At 39.4% G+C, this 14,531-nt stretch overlaps 1 protein-coding gene across 5 annotated transcripts; it reads right to left on the reverse strand.

Annotated features, from left to right (window-relative positions):
* Nucleotides 1-795: 795 nt before the first annotated feature.
* On the reverse strand, nucleotides 796-6,702 carry LOC148400677 (GPI ethanolamine phosphate transferase 2, catalytic subunit-like). 5 transcript variants are annotated; one of them, XM_088370993.1, is made up of 14 exons: nucleotides 6,593-6,701; nucleotides 6,144-6,245; nucleotides 5,870-6,043; nucleotides 5,259-5,465; nucleotides 4,870-5,058; nucleotides 4,293-4,431; nucleotides 3,940-4,152; nucleotides 3,394-3,611; nucleotides 2,942-3,223; nucleotides 2,479-2,864; nucleotides 2,169-2,357; nucleotides 1,762-2,071; nucleotides 1,453-1,616; nucleotides 796-1,342 (listed from the first exon to the last, which is right to left on the reverse strand). In XM_088370993.1, exons 3-14 carry the CDS (start codon nucleotides 6,017-6,019, stop codon nucleotides 1,147-1,149), a joined length of 2,643 nt encoding a protein of 880 aa, XP_088227119.1. In that variant the 5' UTR covers nucleotides 6,020-6,043; nucleotides 6,144-6,245; nucleotides 6,593-6,701; the 3' UTR covers nucleotides 796-1,146. The 5 variants fall into 5 exon arrangements, with proteins under 5 accessions (XP_088227119.1, XP_088227118.1, XP_088227117.1 ...); XM_088370992.1 differs by having other exon boundaries at nucleotides 5,870-6,075; XM_088370991.1 differs by having other exon boundaries at nucleotides 796-1,339; nucleotides 5,870-6,075; nucleotides 6,144-6,702.
* Nucleotides 6,703-14,531: the final 7,829 nt, after the last annotated feature.

The following is a 14,531-nucleotide window of genomic DNA, read 5'->3' on the forward strand; positions in this document are numbered from 1 at the left end:
TGCATTCCTTCTCTTGGTAGTGAAAGAAATCACATCTAATATGCACACAATTCGAGTGGGTCATTCTTAGGTGTGTCCACAGACCTGTGTGCAACTTTTGCATGAGTTGCAAGACTAATCATTAAATACTGTAAATGTGAATTTCTGTCATGGTCTCAGCTTTCTTTCTTTTACTCTCGTCTAGATAAAAACCCAGTAAGATAATGATGTACAATGCAGCATGTATTGTGCTTATAAAATGGCAACTGTAATTAAGATATTTTTGAGAGAAAAAAATATTTAGTATGGCTCATTTCTCACAATTTCCTTCTTGCCATGCACACCAATTTAATGCAATGTGCGGCATATGGTCTGAGCATTGACAGGCTGACTCCCCCACCTCTTCAGCCTCCGCAGCATTTCTGGCAGAATGCGTTGGTTTTCCAAAGACAACCTGGATATGATAAAAACTTGCACTCAACTTCTTTGCGCAAGTCCTTAAAGTGATAATTAATAGTTTTAAACAGAATGGGCAACGAAGCCTACCTCCATCTTAGTCTGTTTTCACTTCTCTGTACTGCTGTTATACTTACAGCAATAAACAAAGGGTGTTTGCAAACTTGAACTTAATAAATGAACTCTCACAGGTTATTCAGCTAGTATGTGTCACAAATCAGAAACACCCTGGGTTCTGCTGTTAGCCAGGGTGTTGCGAGGATCCTGTGGAGTAAATTAACATTTTTTAGTCACAGCTGAGCATTATTACTCAGAACAAAAGAAAACAGCACAAGAAACTAAAAAAAACACACACACAAACAGATGTATTAAGGGATTTAAAAAAAAATATTTTGCTAACTGCCAAAATCCATTCAATCCTTTTAATGACAATGATAATCGAGGGCGAGAAGAAAAAGATCCATTATAATGCACCATCACTTAAAAACTTAAAAATAGGGAGTCGATTCCAATCTACTTCTACTCTAGTACGAACCTGGATTTAATTTGGCGAGTCTGGCCCAACTTAGTTTGATGGAGCAAAACTTGTTTTTGTCCCTTAAGATATTTCAAAAAACCTTTTCATAATTTGACTTTCTTTTCAGAAATCAGTGCAAACCCTTTCTTTCTTTCCAGAAAATTGCCCTAAGATGTGGCAGACTTGTGGCTTTACTACACAACGTTGAATATGAGACTAGCGCCGGTGATGAGAAGTAGGTGCATGGCCTCGTAGAGTAATTTTGGATAGAAGACGGACCATGTCCAGGGATGGTGGCGCATGCCAGTCGCCACAACAATATAGGCTGCAGCAGTCATCGACCTGAGCAGAGCCCAAAAGTAACAACCGTGGCCGACTGCAACCGGACTGCTGTGGAGGAGAAAATTATTGCATTGTATTGTGTTATGAACATAAAATAACTGAAAGCACTATGAGATCATTTTTTTAAAAATGCTACATTACATAATTTCAACAGTCACCTGTCTTTCTCCGAGCTGAGGAAACAGACAAGGTGGCAAGCCCAAAGCAGTGGCCCTGCATATGTATTAAGGGCTGTTAAAATGATGGCTGGAACTTCTGCATAGGTGTCAAAACCAATAGACCAGATTGAGATGTCGATAGTTGAAATGCTGTTGGAATTACCCTGCAAGAGCACAGATATAGAATAAAAAAGGCACAATATACCAAATAGGAAGAACAAGCTCCGAGTTCTTCCCAGGACAACAACCTCCACTCATGACACAGTCCCCCCACACTGATGGCCTTCAAAGAACTGTATATTTTCCTACTTGAAAGTAATAGAAGGCCTGTCCCATCCAGTAATGAATGATGGTGATTTGGACCGCATCATAGTGGAGCGTCTTCCAGATGAACTGAGCCATAAGTGTTTGGATGAGCAGACAGCAGCACAACACTAGCAAGTTGTGGGCACGAAACAGCAGTGAAAACAATAAGATCAGGCCACTGTAAATTTCCCATAGCCCCCTGCTCTTCGATTTGGCATTAGCTATATTGATTTGGGATTGTATCATGTTCTTTGTGCCCATGAAGAGGATACTCAAAACCAACACATATACAAAGCGTGCTTCCAAAATGCCCCTGAAAGAAAGAGTGACAGATGGGGGTCATTCTTAAGGGTGCATATCTAATTTATTCCACTCCTATTTACATTCTAAACCAGTGTGATAAAACTTACTTGGACTTATTCAGACAACAGTGTTGCCAGGGAAACAGACTGCCGACAGCTGCCCGATAGCAGTAGATGCTCAGAAGTCCAAGTGCAAGAGCAACCTTGGACACCAACGAGCACCATCTTTGAACCAGGAAGTAGATGAGAACCAAACAGAAAGTGGACAGCAAGGAGAGGACCACTTTGTGTTCAGCGCTAGAAATAAAAAAAAGATGCACAGATAAAAACATGAATGTTTTGTTATTAGAATAAATGAGACAGTAGTGAGGTCACATCGTCATTTTTGACTTAATTTTTCAATATTGGCCAATCCCACCTGTTAAGCCATGTGGCCAGATCAGGAAGATGAGCCCAGTGCACGCCCGTCTGATTGAGGGAGCGCAGCAGTCGACAGCAGACCAAAAGAAAGAGAGGTGTGGCCAAAGCTAGCCACTTCTCAGCGTAAATCTCTTCTTTAGGGTGTTCTTTATGAAGGAGTTCATATTCGTCTTCTTCAATTGGGCCATTCTCTTTTCTGAAATACTTAGCCCACACATCCTGGAAGACTATGAAGTAGAGGGTGGTGAGCAGGAAGTACCAGATTTGATGCTCCTCCTCTATAAAGCTAACAGACCCCAAACTAAGTATGTGACTGGCTGTGCCTGCCAGTAGCAATATGTCCAACTCTGACCATTTTCTGCTACTGATCTGCTTCAACTGTGACTGTGAAAAGAAAGAAATCCATTGCTCATATGATACTCAACCTGACTTTGACTTGATATTCATAAGACTCAACTCACCGTGCCATTCAACTTTGTTCCCAAAGGCAATTTTCTGGTCATCAGAGAGAGCAGAAAACAAGTTGATGCTGAAATAAAGGCAATAATACCAAACACGAAACTCCAGGAGACACTGCAAAAATAGCAGGAGACATCAGCAGATGTGCATACCAGCACATGCATGGAGGCAAGGAGCAGGCAAAGGAGGTAAAAAGGTAACGAGAACAGGGCCGAGGTGACGAGGTCCACAGCTACTGAGCCACTCAAGGCTTCAGGCATGGCCAATATCAAGGCCAACAGGGGCTTGGAAAGAACAGAGTAAAATTCACTTTACTGCCACAGAAGTGTTATTTTTACTTTTAATCATCAAAGTTGTACAAGTTTTTTTTTCCCACATTCTTTAAACAGCTAAAATCAACTACAAATTGCTTGTGCATGGAATGAATGTTTGAAAGAATGTCCTTGGTACTTACCTGAAGTACCAAAACCAATCCAAAAATCATGGAGTACACGTCGTCTTTGTTCAGCTGTATTCTGAGGGCTGAGCTCATGATGGACAGGGCCTCCAAATATTGTTTCATGACCTTCTTGCCTATGTAGTCTAATGCTTCTGATGTGTTTCTCTCCAGGTAGAGTTTCATCCATCTGCCATGTGCTTTCTCTGCCAGATGATATTCTTCAAGTTTTGTATCTGGATTAGAAAAAAGGCAGTATCTATATATTTTTTAAATTGTTTATGAATTTGGCATATTAAGAGGAAAAACTGAATTATTGGCTTTAAGATAAAATTCATGCTGTTGGCTAAAGTTGTATGCAAACAAAATTAGTTGAAGTCTGGTTCAATCAAAGTCCAATTGATATTTGTCCAACTCAGCGGTACAGATCATATAACATAAACTTTCTATTCTGAATACACTCTCGATTTTGTGCTCACAATTAAGATATAAATAATGAAAAAACTACTTATCAACAATATCACCCAAGTTCTAGTTAAATATTAAATGAAATGTCTAATTTACCTTTCCTATAGTCTGGAAACTTTTCTTTGAGCAGGCAGCTTAGCTGATGACCATTGAGCTGTAGATAACGCAGCTGGTCTCGAAGTGAGGCTCCTTCAAAAACACCTGGAATGATACAACCTACGCTGCTTTGAGAGATGGGTAGGCCCAGAGACAAGGCCAAGGTGGGAGTCAGGTCAACCTGGTCAATTTCATCAGGCTTCATCATCGGCGCTAAAAAAAACCAAGCGAAAGTGGACAAACATTCAGATAATCGATCTCGTTAGATTTTTTGGGGAAATAAAACAGCTGCACATGATCCAGCACTCGGACCCATCAGCGCTTTAAATGAAAACCAAGACCAATTTGTTTACCTTTCCTCGTAAAGACAGGGCTTATGAGCAACAGGGGCGTATTGATTTCACCTTCCGAGGCTCCTCCGTGGCTACCGGTGTTTGACATTCCATGGTCCCCACACAGAACTAACAGATAGGGAAAAGATTTTCCTGCCTCCTAAAATGATGAAAAATTCTAAATTTCATGGATTTATCAAATTCCCAAGTGAAAACACAAACTATGGTTCTTCACCTGAAAACATCTTTGAAGCTGTTAAGTGTTGCCTCATTGACATGTATGAGGCAACGCTTACGACGTTAATCGAATCCATTGCATTGTCTGGCATATCATATATCATATCACATCATATTGTATCATATCGTGTCTTATTGGTACTATTCTACCATTAAATAAGTAATGGGAAAATGTTTGGATCAGTCAGTCTTCCCTTCCATTTTTCTGACAACAGAATTATGGATGGTGTCTTTGGTCATTTTTATCAATTCATCCAAAAGAGCACTTGAGAACTCAGAATGCTTTATGAAAAGGGGGGAGCATGCCACGGAATTTTGTTTGTCACTGATTACATTTTTTATCAAAATTGATCCCATTTACCTTTGAATTGAGGGCACTGTGGATCTTCTTCAGAACATCATCCATCTCCGACAGTTTGGTTTGAAGGAAATAACTGTGGGGTCCGAAGCTATGACCGATGTGGTCAATGCCAAGGTAGTGGAGGATCAGAATATCCCAGTCATCTCTCTTGAGCGTGCTATCCAAATGGCGGGTGACATTGTTGTCAACCTGCATGTTCCAAGAAGAGAATACAACAAACCAACAAACAAAACCAAAAATTGAAAAACAACAAAAAAACAAAACCAAAAAACTGGATCTCATCCCAGCACTTTGGGTAGCAGGCAAGGGAAACCCTGAACTGGTTGCTAGCCAGTCACAGGGTGCACATAGACAAATAACCATTTGCATATTTTTAGAGACAAACTTACCTCTCTGAAGTCAGACACAGGGCCATGTATACCATCATACTCCATGAATTGATCGGGGAAGAGGTGCAACCATGTGCAATCTCCATAAAAGATAATTTTTTTCCCTGCTGTGTTGGCTTGCCAAATAAGATTGTCATCAAGTACGGCTGGGGAATTTAGATTCATCAGCACATCGATGTAAACCGGGATATTGCCAGTGGTGAGAGCCTGGGGAGGGATATGTTTTTTTTTTTTTGGTCATTTTCTTTAAATAGTAGTGTTTACAGACATTGCACCACAAAAATAAATGGGACTTATCATTAGGGTGAAGTGGGATGGTTTTGTTCCCATCAATAATGGATCAATCAATCAATCAATCAATCAATCAATCAATCAATCAATCAATCAATCAATCAATCAATCAATCAATTAAAAAAAAAGGAAAAAAAGATTGAAAAAGTGGTTGACAGTCCAGCGTCAGTCAGAAGTGGGAACTTGGAGATTGACTTTCACCCAAATATTAATAAAACATTTTGTGTATACAAATTCAATAAAATGCGTCTCGATTTTGCACCAATAGAAAGATGCCGGTCCCAGGTTGACGGCAGTTGAGAACCCCTGCTATTAATTACCTTGAGCCTGGGCGCGGTGACAGTTGGAGTTCTAGCTTTAGCCACAAAGCTAAGTGTTGAGCCTCTCTCCATCAGGTGTGTGGTGTACGGCATGTTCAATTGACCACTGGCTCCGAACACAAAGTCCGCCCGCATGGCATCGATTAACATAATGATCACCTTTTTGAACAATGGCTGTGGGATGTAAGATGAATTGAGACAGCCCCCTGTATTGCAAATGCCAATTTCATGAGTTTCGGCAGCTTTTCGATGGCAGCAATCCAGGTAAACTTACCTGGCAGTGGCTCTGCGGGTAGGTCTGTGAGGTTGCTCTTGAATGGTGAAGAGTTGATATGTTCTGGGAAAAAACCCCTCAGGAAGAGGACAGCTCCCAAAACTTGAAAAATTAAAATCCATGAGGCAAACACAGACGACCTGACTTCCATTGTGTCTGTTTTAGTGCGCTTCAATGCAATTTATGGTTAATTTGCCTCTATGCGGTTTGATCCTGTGGGATTTGTAATTGAAGATTTGAGATAAGAAAAGGTTGTGTCTCGTTATAGCAAATACACAAGTTGTTTGTTGACCCTAGAGATAGTCAAGATCCCATCTGGTGTGGAGAAATGAAGATCCCAAAGCAAGTAGAATTAATGGACTCACAATAGCTAATAGTCATCACTGATTCCAAACTTATGCAGCACTGAGCAATGGATGGAGGGACCCCCGTAAGGATGACACAACTACCTAAGGCGCTTCACGAGAAACATTCATCCAAGAGCTGCTATCGGCCACAGCTCACATCCAACCACCCCACACATGGACTGCCTCACATAAGTTAGGCTTTAAGCTTATATATATCCTTCTTGGTCTGTCACATGGAATATTCTTTAGTTGTGTAATTTTTAAAGACATGACAGTCACACTCATAGGAAACGACACACACAAAGAGTATTGTTTACCTTGATTCTCTTTAGCTATTTACAAAGAACGATCACTACAAAGCATGACGAGAAGTGTGTGGCGCCATCATTGCCAAAATATAATATTTAAATAAAATATAACATTGATACAAAAAGACTACAATATATTCTGCCTGGCAAAATAATGTTTGCTGTGATTTACAGCTATAAATTACACGCAGTTGTGATAAAACACTCAAAATCATATCTGTTTGAGATATTAGAATGCAAACACATATACATTTTTATTTTAATAATCAAAAACTGTTTGTACTATTTTATCAAATATTCTCAATAGACATAATCAATATAGTATATAAAAATTAGGCTAGCCAGTTTGGGGGATATGACCAATCAACAAACTGACTTGATGTGATTCCGAGCTAAAAGATACAAAGTCAATACTTTGTTGTATACCTATTGTGCAATGTCAATAAAGTCATTCTATACAATTCCCCCTGACAAAATAAATGCAGTACAATTACTTGATGATATTAAACATTAGTCGTGGGCCAAACTACAAAACATGGATCCCATATGAAGTAATTACAGGGCCAGTATTATCAATAAAATCAGAATAAGTAATGTGGGACATTACATAATGTTGCATTATAAAAGTCTTTTAGATGTTTGCGGCTCCAGACAGGTATGTTTTTTGTTTTTTGGGGGGCCAATATGGCTCTTTGAACAATTTGGGGTGACCGAACACTGGCCTATACTGAATGTGCCATGCAGGCTTTTTTTTTCTGTCCAATTGGAGTCGCCATTCTGTCCACAAATTCTTCACGGTGTCTTTTCTCATGATAGAGGAATTTACAGTTAGTTTCACTAGATGGCAATATTGTCTTACAAAATACTGGAGTCACAACTTCCCTGCTGGTTTTGATTCAAAGATGGTCCAGTATTGACAAATAAAAAGGGGGCAACTGTTGTCTTATCATTATTACTTGACATGCATAATACTCACTAATAAGGAGATATCCAGCAGAGACTTGTTCAATGGAAATCCAAAATGTTTATGTTGTTTAGCCTCATCCAGGGTGCAGTGGCCATAACCATATAGAAAATAAATGATTGCATGGCCCCTCCGACAGATTCACATTTTCATTTGGTTGCGAGTCAAAGTCAGTCATCTAGACTGGAGAGAAACACTACAAATAGCAAGGGACAAGTGCATCGGTCAGTTCCTGTCCAGTAGAGGGCATACAAGTACTGTAAATATTATGAAAATCCCCCAAACCTCAAAAACACTCCACACTACATTTTGAGAGCAAATTAATAGAGCTTTCTCTGCCGATCATTTCCCATTTAGTTAAATTCAAATTGTTAGCGTTATTATTCAGTATTCTGTTACATTGATTACATCTCAATGCAGCAACTTTGTCTTTGAAAATGTGACCCGAATAGCCATAAGTGATTATTGTCCACTAATAGAAAAAAAAAAGGAAAAAGTAACTTGCCATATTGAGTTCATTTTAAAGGTGCAAGTAAGTACAAATGAATAATTCAGCTATAATTAGTGTGTCAACAGTGACTTCCTCCAGTGCAGTGATCCTCTGACATTGAGGAGGCCCGTGGTGAGACCGACGCCTCTGTCATGTTAAAATTGGCCTTTGGAAGCAACACACGCTTGCTGAATTGTTCAAGTCACTTGAAATTATTTTAGTGTTCAAAGTCAGTTGAATTTTTTTTTAATTCTGGAAATCTTAGATGTCATAGTAGATGGACTAGCAACTCTTGCTTAAAAACATATTGAATTAAAATATTTTTGCTACACATACAATGTATTCTCATGAGTATTCAAAACTGCCATTCTTCCACCACTGTGACATTGTGTGTAGTGTGTTCCAGATGCGTGGAGAAAGTGTAAACTGTATTGATACAGTATATCTCCCAGCAGTATTGACGGTTGGGACAAAGACACACAATAAAGTCACGTAGCAGGAAATTTGGTCGACCGGTGTATCCAGTGAGTCACTTGGTCGACAGATGACGAGTCTTGTGGGTGTGGACAGTAATGTGAAATAAAACAGAGTATGAGAACAGGAAGAGGGTTGGGGATTAGAGGTGACCTGCCCCTGAGGAGAAGCTGGCCTGTCGCATTTCCTGATTACAACCAATAAGTCTCAATTTCACATAACAACACCAACTACTCATTTGGGGCAGTGTCTGTATTAGAGAGCTTGCAGGAGAGATTGAGTCGGTAGCCTTTGCGTCCCACTGGGTTTGTAAGAATTCTATAGCCTTTACAGTTTACATTCTCTGCTGAAATCGTATCTACTGTGAATATAACAGCACATTTTGGGAGAAAAATACAACTCTAAAGTTGGGCAAAACTGAATTGTTAAACTTGATGTTCACTTGAGAAGTCATTATGTCACAACAAGATTACTCTCGATGGTTAGGTATCCATTTAAATTGCATCTGCAGAATTATTTTTATGGTGCTATATTAAAGGAGTTGACTTGTTTCTAATATTTGACAATGTCACATGTATTTTTGACTGGACAGTCATACATGCATACAATACAATAATGGGACACATGCTATTATTTAATTAGCCACTTTACTTCAGCTATAATGAAGATTTGGTTTATGCTTAGTCCTCTTTTTGACCACCTGTAAAACCTCATTTTAACTCATCTCTGGGAGATATTTAACTGCTCCCTCCACCCAATCCCCCGACCAGCCGACTTCCCAAGTTTTATGTAGATAAGAGTGAACGCTTTCCCGTCCCACAATTGGCGGGTGCCCAATATGCAGGAGTTTATCTGGCACACTTGTCCCTCCCTCCATATTTCACTTCTGGTTGGGCTCTCTCTTACTGATAGCTTTACCACTGCGGAGGGGTCAGATGCTGACACCAGCATAAGGGCCGCTTAAATCGCTCTAAACAACATCTATCATGGACACTATAAAATAAACTTCACAGCATGCACAATACAGCGGCCTCGTGCAAAGAAGTGCTCGTCTATCATAAGGCTACTTGACTTCAGGAAGCCGATTTTTTTGATATCTACTGTATTGAGGAGTGGAAATAACTGTTTCTTTTTTCCTTTCCAGGATGTCTTTATGGGTAATTTCTGCAGAGTGTTGAGAACTCTACCACAAAATTGCGACGGTATTCTTCTTCAGATTTGACTGATTCTTATGGCTTATATCCTACTGATTGATCAGGAAAACCCATTTAAATTATACAAAACAAAAAAGCAGTTATTGTTAGAACAGCAAAACAAAAAAACTACATTATTCGACTCTGAGTAGAGCACTGACTTCGCCAAGGACTGATCACCAACAAATTCTACACATTCCCAGATATCAAATCTCCTGCACATGCTGGAATTTTTATAATTAAGATGAATGTATGAGTCACAAAGAACTCTCTTGGATCCTCACCAAAATTTAATGTTCTTTCCTTGGCTCATGCACCGCACCCCTGTACAGAGTTTTGTGGAGATCAATTAAGTAGCTTTTGCTCAATCCTGCCAACAACAAACAATGAAAACATACACTCCTTGCTTGCGGCTATTTTTACATTTTAAGTATGATCATATGTACACAATAAACAAACAAACATTTGTTTGTGACATTTGTTGTTGCTGACATAATCAAGTTTCAGTTATTGAGTGAATGACTGGTTGACACTACATTGTAAGTGTTTCCAAGTGATTAAAGTCTGTAGAGGAACTGGGAGAGGCAAAAGAAGAAGAGTGGTGGTGTTAGATGGAATAAATGATCCGGAAAAGAGTAATTATTGTCCAAATCCATCCCTTAATTTCTTTAAAAGCCAATTGAGAAGTCAGAGCAGCTCAATGCGCATCCACTAAACTTAACACTCTACTATGCCATACAATTTAATTATTGGGACATGATTCATTCACTGAGTGGTCACTCATTGGATGGGGCCATTTATTGGCCTCGCCTATTCTACGCAGCTCAAGAATCCGCCTTGGTCAGTAATCACTGGACTGTACAAATGTAATTTAGATGCTTGATTGAGGAAGCGCCTGCTAATTAAGAGTTTTTGTAATGTAGTGCGTGATCAGTTTGCCTGGCTATTCATCAGAAACAATGTGATGATTAGACCTACAAAAAAGAAAAATGGAAGAGCTGCTTATGTAAGAAAACATGTTCTTATCTATAAATTAAAATGACATTATTTTGCAAATGTATGTCTTGATTAAAATAATTATTTATCCATACCACTACCATAAATATTCTACTTCTTTGACAGTGTCAATCAAAATTCACCAAACTAATACACAACAGTGAGAGATGATCCCTTAAGGATACTGTAAGTGTCTATCCAATTTTTTTTGGTTAGTGTCAAAGAGGAAAAATAAACCCAAATCACAGAAAGAAGACTTTGTCAAGAGGAGTGAGCGAGAGTTTCTCTCACCACCACAACTCTGGTTCTATTTACAGCTTTTAACAGAAATCTGATTAACAGAGGCATTTTAAGCAGACCTGGAGGAGGAGGAGGAAGAGTGAGGAATGGTGGAGAGGAAGGACCGCTTTCATTAAATCAGCAATCGATGCCAGTGCTCCTCTGAGAGCGGCGTGCACGAATAAAGGAATAAAACAAAATGGAATAAAGGAGCCATTTCATGTTTATCTACACTGCTCGAGGGTTAAGTGCACTGTCGATGGAACATCACTTTACACAGTGGAAATTTTCCTGCCGTATTCCCCGATCATGTCTGCCCAAGTAGTTTTCTAATACACATGTGACAAGCATAGAATGACAAGTCAATTTTTTTTCCCATTACTAGAATCAGGGGATGATTTTAAGGATCAGAAGCCTTATGATTATCTAACTGCAATAAAGACATCATCCTGTAGGTCAGCCATGTAAAACAAGTGGAAATTATGCAACACATTCTCTGATATAAACCTGAGGCGCTGTGGCCGGAGGGGCCGTGGAGGGGCCATCATTTCCCCCCAACAGATCGAGCCAATCAAGCCTGCATTATAGCCCCATTAGATGAGGCTATTGCCCCGAATGATTCGCCAACCACCAACATGGTCTCGCATCATCGCCGTGCAAAAGCAATAAACATAATTAATTTCAGAATTAGGGCTCAATATATGAGGCATCCAAAATAAATACCGATGGTAGAGCTGCGTTTGCAAGGTACATGTATTTTTAGGGGCAATATTGCGAGCGAGGTGGTCATAAAAGGTTACCGAGGGGTTGTGGATTCAGCCGAGTAGCACAATTGACAGATGCACCAGAGGACTGTGAAGTTCTGCCTAGTAATTCACCTGCTTCAGCACTTTTGCTGTGAAGGGGAGGAGGACTAGTGGTGATGATAACGCTGCTGATTAAACAATACACAAGTGACTCCAAAATTACCAAATCTCAGAGGCTGAATGGAGGGTCTACTGTATGTCGTAATGTGACCGTTTTGTCTTTTGCCTGGAATGTCCCATTACGCTGTAACTTGTCCCCGTGTTCTCTTTTTAAAGTAGCAGTAAGGGGTAACTTCTTTTTTTTTTTTTTGCTCCAGGCTCCTCCTAGAGTTGGGAAGTTTAATTTTAATTGGTGGATTGTTTAAGCACGCAACTCTGAACCGAGCATTACTGGCAAGTTTGTCAATGCTACGTTACATTTCCAGTTAAGGCCTGTGTGTCTTCACAAAGATTTACACGCTGAAAATTTTAAATGACTTATTTTATATTTGATGTCAGACAGTGAAAAAGACCGGTGCACACGCCAGTATCAATCTGTCTTATTGTGCATATTTACTGTACAGTTTTAAAAACCAGACTCATCACACTTGCATGCTTGTGACGAAAGCTATAATAACAGATTCCCCCCCAGGGAGACATCGGATGAAAATGATCTCACAATTTATATGTATGTATTAGGAAATTTGCCACAGGGGACTGGAATAGGAAGCACTCTTTCACTCCTGACAGGGATTTTAGCAGTTGGCTCCTCAAATGACAACGGAGTAAAGAACAACCACAGTAGTGAGAAGCAGATGAAACAGGGGCAGCAGTTTCATTGCTATGTAATATTTGGTATCCCGCAACCCTAATGTAAAGTACAAACATGGTGAATGTTTTTTTTTGCCATATTGTGACATGTATGAAAATTGACTAAAGTGAAAGCCTATACAACTGTAAGATTCGCCAAATTAAGCCTATCCCTCATTAAATGTGTATCTGAGTTTATGTTTTCATTTATGACCATAATCCCCCAAACACTGGCCAATTTACTCACCATCTCCCCTTATTGAATATTCTCAAAGAATGCAAATTAACCACTTAGTAACCGCATCAATTGCCTACTCGACCTCTTATCAACCCCTTTATTTTGTTTGCAAAACACTCGTTAGAGTCCTGTAAAAAAAAAAGAAATCAAGGCGGGCATTCTTAGGTGGGGTGCCTGTTATGGTTCGCTGTGGAACCAATTAGTACTCAATGCCCATCCTCCTCTGGGACCAGTAAAGAGAGCAGGAGGCCGAGGCTTAATACAATAACCAGACACCATTTATACGTTTGTGTTAGTATAATATTAATCAGGGATCATGGTCAACGCTGCTCAAACTCATTATAAAGATAAAATATAACCATTTTAGTGTTATACAAACATCTCAGACTCACAGGTTTTTGGTTTCTGGATTTAGATCCATTCTAAGCACCCTTGCTCCTTGTAACAAAAGAATGATGATGTGTGCAAAATGTCCTCGCCATACAATATGCACTATATGTTTTTTTTTGTATATGGTATGAACATAATCCACAAGTGTTCCAGATATTTAATGTGACATGTGGTTTGATCTTTTCATCTCGTGACCTTAATGCCCTCTCAACATCCTCCAACTCAGGCTGGCTAGCGCTTGCTTATGATTAAAAAAATTTTAAACCTTAACTCTTTACTTATATTTGTCTTCGAATATTCTTAGACACATAACCGACGCAAAAAAATTGCTAATGCAGGCACTATTTCATAGTTGTTCCAAACTGATTTGGCTTAGGAAGTGTATTTCCCCCTCTTTATGTTCCTGGCTTGTTAAAAAAAAAAAAAAAGTATAAAAAACAAAAAAGAAAATAAACAGTTGACCCACTACCGCACATTTCTTTTTCTACAACTTCGTTAGCTGCACTTAAACATTCCAAGTCACTCGCCATTCATGATATCCCTTTTTTCTTTTCCACTTCCATTCATGATATCCCTTTTTTCTTTTCCGCTTCCGCTTCAAATGCACCACGTTTTCAAAGAAGACGCCATATGTGTATTTTCCGCACTTTGGAATATGTCATTTATTTATTTCGCTGGTAGTCACTCACACACCCAGGCGACAAAGTACTGACTGAGGAGATGTTTAAAAACGTATGGATGATTAATTACCTGCAGCTACTGGAGGAAAATAACGAACACATAGACAACCAAAACGAGTGTTACCTCTTTGCCGTAGGAATAATTGAAATTTGATTAAAAGGGAAACTGAAGATTTTCTTGCTTTGTCAGCAGTTACATCTCAGAGTGAAATGCAAAAATATCCTGCCCCTCGTTGAATATTGCAAAGTGTCCATCAGAGCTTGTAAAGAAGGCTGTTTCGCCAGGGTCATTTGCCAAAGGACACGGAGGAAAGTCATTACTGCTGTTCCCTTTACCTGTAACCTCCAATAAATGCATATTACGCCAAGTGAGGGCCAGTCAATCAATTGCCACTGCACAATTACAATCTATCAACAAGACTGTCAAGTAGAGC

The sequence above is a fragment of the Syngnathus floridae genome, chromosome 3 (assembly GCF_059516105.1).
Source record: "Syngnathus floridae isolate MCC-2025c chromosome 3, RoL_Sflo_1.0, whole genome shotgun sequence".
NCBI classification, from domain to species: domain Eukaryota; kingdom Metazoa; phylum Chordata; class Actinopteri; order Syngnathiformes; family Syngnathidae; genus Syngnathus; species Syngnathus floridae.

Excerpts from the sequence above, each read along its gene's own strand:
- LOC148400677 (XM_088370990.1), bottom strand. The coding sequence starts at position 6,294 with ATGGAAGTCAGGTCGTCTGTGTTTGCCTCATGGATTTTAATTTTTCAA. Across the intron at positions 6,076-6,143 it reads ACCCGCAGAGCCACTGCCAG|GGGGCTGTCTCAATTCATCT; the intron begins GTAAGTTTACCT and ends TTTGCAATACAG. Across the intron at positions 4,153-4,292 it reads CCCTGTCTTTACGAGGAAAG|CGCCGATGATGAAGCCTGAT; the intron begins GTAAACAAATTG and ends GGTTTTTTTTAG.